The sequence below is a fragment of the Bidens hawaiensis genome, unplaced genomic scaffold, assembly GCF_021521415.1.
Source record: "Bidens hawaiensis isolate Kalapana, Puna unplaced genomic scaffold, B.hawaiensis_p1.1 tig00006061_1, whole genome shotgun sequence".
Classification (NCBI taxonomy): domain Eukaryota; kingdom Viridiplantae; phylum Streptophyta; class Magnoliopsida; order Asterales; family Asteraceae; genus Bidens; species Bidens hawaiensis.
In genome coordinates this window covers 1,153,611-1,158,818 of record NW_027491400.1, presented here as the reverse complement: position 1 = coordinate 1,158,818, position 5,208 = coordinate 1,153,611, and the positions used below count along the sequence as shown (strand labels likewise).

At 33.1% G+C, this 5,208-nt stretch overlaps 1 protein-coding gene across 1 annotated transcript; it reads right to left on the bottom strand.

Moving 5' to 3' along the window:
* Window positions 1-652: 652 nt before the first annotated feature.
* Window positions 653-4,635, bottom strand: LOC143631327 (casein kinase II subunit beta-2-like). The gene is made up of 5 exons (XM_077100121.1): window positions 4,290-4,635; window positions 2,466-2,684; window positions 1,548-1,654; window positions 1,300-1,465; window positions 653-869 (listed from the first exon to the last, which is right to left on the bottom strand). Exons 1-5 carry the CDS (start codon window positions 4,513-4,515, stop codon window positions 739-741), a joined length of 849 nt encoding a protein of 282 aa, XP_076956236.1. The 5' UTR covers window positions 4,516-4,635; the 3' UTR covers window positions 653-738.
* Window positions 4,636-5,208: the final 573 nt, after the last annotated feature.

Here is a 5,208-nt window from a genome sequence, read left to right as displayed (position 1 = left end):
GTAACCGTATTTTTGTCATCGGGGTTTTGAAAAAAATTGTATCCATTTTCCTGTAAAGTGAGGATCCAACATCAACATGAGAAGCCATTATACTATTCTTCAAGCATAGTAAACAAAAGGCACTGGTTGAGATGCTTCAATCAGATATGCAAAAGTTCTAAGATATAATCTAATTAGTACCAAAATGTAAAATAGACAAATACCTTGATATGCAGATCTTCAAATAATTTAGATGGGGAGAATAATCGATGGTATTGTTGGAAGGTTATATAGAGTAGAAGATGCACAGTTATGCCGTATATAAAAAAATAAGAAATATTCCGCGAGAAATGAATTACCGCTTAGTTCGTTGGTGTGGATATGGAAATTAATTATTGCATGTCTATCACCTATGGGTACTCAGGTTATAATGCATAGATGATAGACATGCAAAAATCTTCAGGAAATGTTTTAGTTGGTTGATGGGCTTATATTGCTTAGACAAAAGACATGCTTATAATCCATTTGTAATTTCTGGTTTATTAATAAAAGGAGTCGAACTTGCTTTGTTCAACATTGGTGTTATTGTGTTCGATCAGAGAGGTATGTGCCATGGAAAAGTTTACGCGTATAATTTTTTAACCGAGAGAAAGAAAGGTAGATCATATAACATTTCAGCATTAACTCATTAAGTAATCAACTTGGCTTGTTAGCGGCTTAGATATTGTGAGGAGAAGAAAGATGAGAACTAACCCCTTGTCACGGTTTATGCAGCTTGAAACCAAATACTCTGGGAACGAAGCTCTGTGTCGCTTTTTGAGGCTTTAAGTGGCCATAAGTCATCAAGAATAAGTGAGGAAAGGTGGTTCCAAAATAAGCACCATCGATATCTAAGGGGAAGTGAAGGAATAACTAGTCATATTTATAGTTACTTTATATATTACATATAGCAATATCAACCCGTTTCTGTTATTACATCTCATTCAGGTTGCATTTATCAAGGCAAAACACTTCAAATAAATAAAAAGGGAAAAGAAAGTAGGTCAAATGTGTTCAATGTTTCAATTAAAATATACTGTTAATTGGTTATGTTGATGAGATAATCTTTTTGTAATCATATTTAATAGATTATTTATTCCAAAACAGATTATAAAATGGTCAGAAAGTTGTTAATAATGTTAATGAGCCACCCGACCCATCCACTTAAAGCAGCCAAAATTGACTTGTTACCCAACCTGGCCCATACAAAAATATCCATAAGTATACACATTTATGCAAAATTAAATCACAATTAAAACATTAGATGTTGTGAAAGGATACTGCCTTGGTACTTCGATCTAGGGTAGTAGATATCTTCACATTTGGGACAGTAAATTTTCACAGTGCTGGAACATGGTATGTCTGATTGACCAAAAGGAAGACATGGTTGACCACAACAATACACGCGAGGACACCTTCCAAAATCATAGTCTTTATACTTCTCAAACTGTGAAAATTCCAAAATGTTATCTTAGAACTTGTAACGAGTAATAGGAAAAAACAAACAGAGCGATGGATATAACTATCACCATGGCGGACATCCCCTTGCTGGTTAAGATGTATCGAGCATGAATCATGCCATATAACATCTCTGCTGCTGATTCAACCAGTTCATTTTGTTCTTCAGTGAACGCATCTGCTCATATACAGAATAATTTCAAAAGGTCAAATTTATAGAACCCTGAATATTATTAATTAGTAATTAATTTTCTAATTGAAAAGAAGCCTAAGCATAACCATTTATCATAGTGATAACCATATCTTATATAGAGTTGAATTTAAACCAGTATGAATAGTAACTAACCTAGCACAAATTCAGATAATACCTGATCAATCATATTAATGAATGTACATCGAGTCATGCAGTGGTTTAAAACTTCATGTATAATATAATAATGCCTACATACTTACAGCACATAAAATCACATATACATTATACAATAAATAAATAGCATCTATGTACACAAGTTCTGGGCTAATTTAATGTTTGGTTACACTGAATGCTTCACAAGCCAGTGGTCATGCGGCATGACTTAATGAAATTTCAGTTCATTTTAGTTCAAATTTTAGAAATCTTTATTGTTTATGAATACGAATTCAAATACATAATCCAATTTGCTTTTACTTCATAATTATTTTGTTCCTTAATAATATTTCATCCATGCACGCTTCAAAACAATATTTGAGTTGAAATAATCTTCAATAAGCCAAACGTAAATGCGATTTAATGCCCACGCGATTCAAGTCTGTATATGTCCAAAAATCTATTTCACCGAACCACCGTTTGATAACTACCGATCATGGCCCTAAAATAACATGCTTTTACTTGTAATCTTTGTGATTTTTCTCAAGCTCATCATTTATGACTTTATGTTAGTACTACCAAATCAAGAAATAATTAAAATGGTTTCAAGTTAGATGTCACAAGGACCTATAATACAGCTTACCATGAGATGATTCGACATCCAGAATCAAATCAAGCGCGTAGTCGAAATAAGGAACTTGGCTGCTCAATCCACATAAATTAAAATCATCCTGAATGTAGTCATCATCAACTTCACAAAAGAAATTGTTTCCTCTCAAATTACAAAACCATGAAATCCAAGACGTATCATCCCCATCCGAGCCACTAACATCAGACTCCTCACTGTCAGTTTCAGATTCCACTGCAACCAGAAAGCGAAACGGAGTTAGATCATACTTTTAGGCTAACAAACTGAGCATAACAGGAACTCGTTTAATTTAATTTCAATCTACATGATATGAAATAAGGTTACGAAATTTCTGAAATCACAGATAGTAATTTAGGCTAACAAACTGAACAAACACAATCAATACTCGTTTAATAACATTTCAATCTGCACGATATGAAATAGGTTATAAAAAATCTAAAATCACCGATACTACTTTAGGCTAACAAACTAAACACTAACACAATCAATACTTGTTTAATATCATTTCAATCTACATGATATGAAATTAGCTTATAAAAATTCTGAAATCACTGATACTAATTTAGGCTAACAAACTAAAGTACTCAACATTAACAAAGTCAATCCTCGGTTAATTCCATTTCAATCGACACAATATGAAAAAAGGTTATGGAATTTTACTAATTTAGGCTAACAAACTGAACATTAATAACACACAGTCAATACTCAATAATCGTTTAATTTAGGCTAGCAGCAATATCAATTATCACATTAGGTCATGAAATAATCACACATACTAACTTAAAATAACAAACAAGCGAACTAACCGCCGGAGCTATTGTTTTTACTGGTGGTGATAGTAAGAGTTTCATAACCTTATGTCATATTGTGCAGGTTGAAATGAAATTTAACACGTATTGACTGTGTTAATGTTCAGTTTTTTAGCCTAAAATAGTATATGTGATTTCAGATATTTCATAACCTGAATATAAATCACAGATACTAACTTAGGATAATAAAGTAAACATCAACACAGTCAATACTCGTCCAATTTCATTTCAATCTACCGAGCACAACGATATCAAATTATATTATGAAATATCTGAGATCACAAATATTTTAGGCTAACAAACTCAGCATTAACACACAGTCAATGCTAGTTCAAATTCATTTCAATCTACTGAATGCAACAATATCAAATTAGGACATAAAATATCTGAAATCACACATACTAATATAGGCTAACAAACTCAGCATTAACACACAGTCAATACTAGATCAAATTCATTTCAATCTACTGAACGCTACGATATCAAATTCGGTCATGAAATATCTCAAGTCACACATACTAATTCAGGCTAACAAACTCAGCATTAACACACAGTCAATACTCGTTTAATTTCATTTCAATCTACCGAACAAAACAAAATCAAATTCGGTCATGAAATATCTATCTTGAAGTCACAAATACTAATTTAGGCTAACAAACTCAGCATTAACATACAGTCAATACTCGTTTAATTTCATTTCAATCTACCGAACACAACGATATCAAATTCAGTCATGAAATATCTTAAGTCACACATACTAATCTAGATTTAGGCTAACAAACTCAGCATTAACACACAGTCAATACTAGATCAAATTCATTTCAGTCTACTAATCGCAACGATATCAAATTAGGTCATAAAATTATCACAAATAGTAATTTAAGCTAACAAAATTACTAGTTCAATTTCATTTCAACCTACTTAACCGCAACAATATCAAACTAGGTCATAATAAATCTATCACAAACAGTAATAATTTCAATACAAAACAAATAATAACCGAACGAACCGTCGGAGCTATTGTTTTTAGTAGTAGTGATAGTAGACGTTGACACGTTGTCACGGCGGTGATCCTGCAGCTTGCCACCACCGGCACCGGCGGAAGTTGACGGCATGTATAATAAGCTCTGTTTGTCCTTGTTTGAAAACCTAGGAGCTGACGTCGTCTTCTCTAAATGCTTATCCAAAACTTCGTTGATTCGTTTCCGATCTAACGAGCCACCGCCTCCAACCATCGCCGATGACGTCACCGACGGCGAGCCTCAACGGTTGTTGTGCATATAATAATAATAATAATAATAATAGATCGGATTTGAATATGTTTGTGAGCTAATTGATTGATTAATTAAAGAGGATTTGAATGGTATTGAAAAAGAAGAGAGGAATAAGACGATTAATCGGGTGGAGAAAGACGATAATGATATGAACGTTAGGGTTTTTTATATTTTTTTTTTCTTATTATTATTTTATTTTTTTATGTTATTATTATATTTGTGTCGTACAAATGGTACGCGACACTTTGGAACATCGATTTTTAATAATCACGCTAACAATAAAATCACACTACGCGAGCTTCGTTCACCTCTGCTCCCATCAATTACGTCCATCTTCACCATGCTGTTCAGCAATCCGTCGCGTTCAACGATTCCGTCCACTGCCGCACCCATCGTCTACTGTGGTGAACACCATCTTCTTACGACATGACCGTCAATTGTGTCACGGGTCAGTTGATAAAATTGACCAACTGAAATTGAAATTGTTAAGCATAATTGATCAATTAACCTTGAAATTGATCCAATTAATCATCAATTTGAAGCTTCAATCGATCAATTTTGGAGTTTTGAGTGATGGGTTTTAACCTTGAATGTATCAGGAGTTAAGCCTAAAGGTTTAAGTTTTTTTGCCTAAACGTTTTAGATTTAAACCTT

Coding starts and splice junctions, on each gene's coding strand:
- LOC143631327 (XM_077100121.1), bottom strand. CDS start 4,515: ATGGTTGGAGGCGGTGGCTCGTTAGATCGGAAACGAATCAACGAAGTT. Junction 2,685..4,289: donor TAAAAACAATAGCTCCGACG/GTTCGTTCGGTT, acceptor TTCTGGTTGCAG/TGGAATCTGAAACTGACAGT. Junction 1,466..1,547: donor GCAAGGGGATGTCCGCCATG/GTGATAGTTATA, acceptor GAATTTTCACAG/TTTGAGAAGTATAAAGACTA.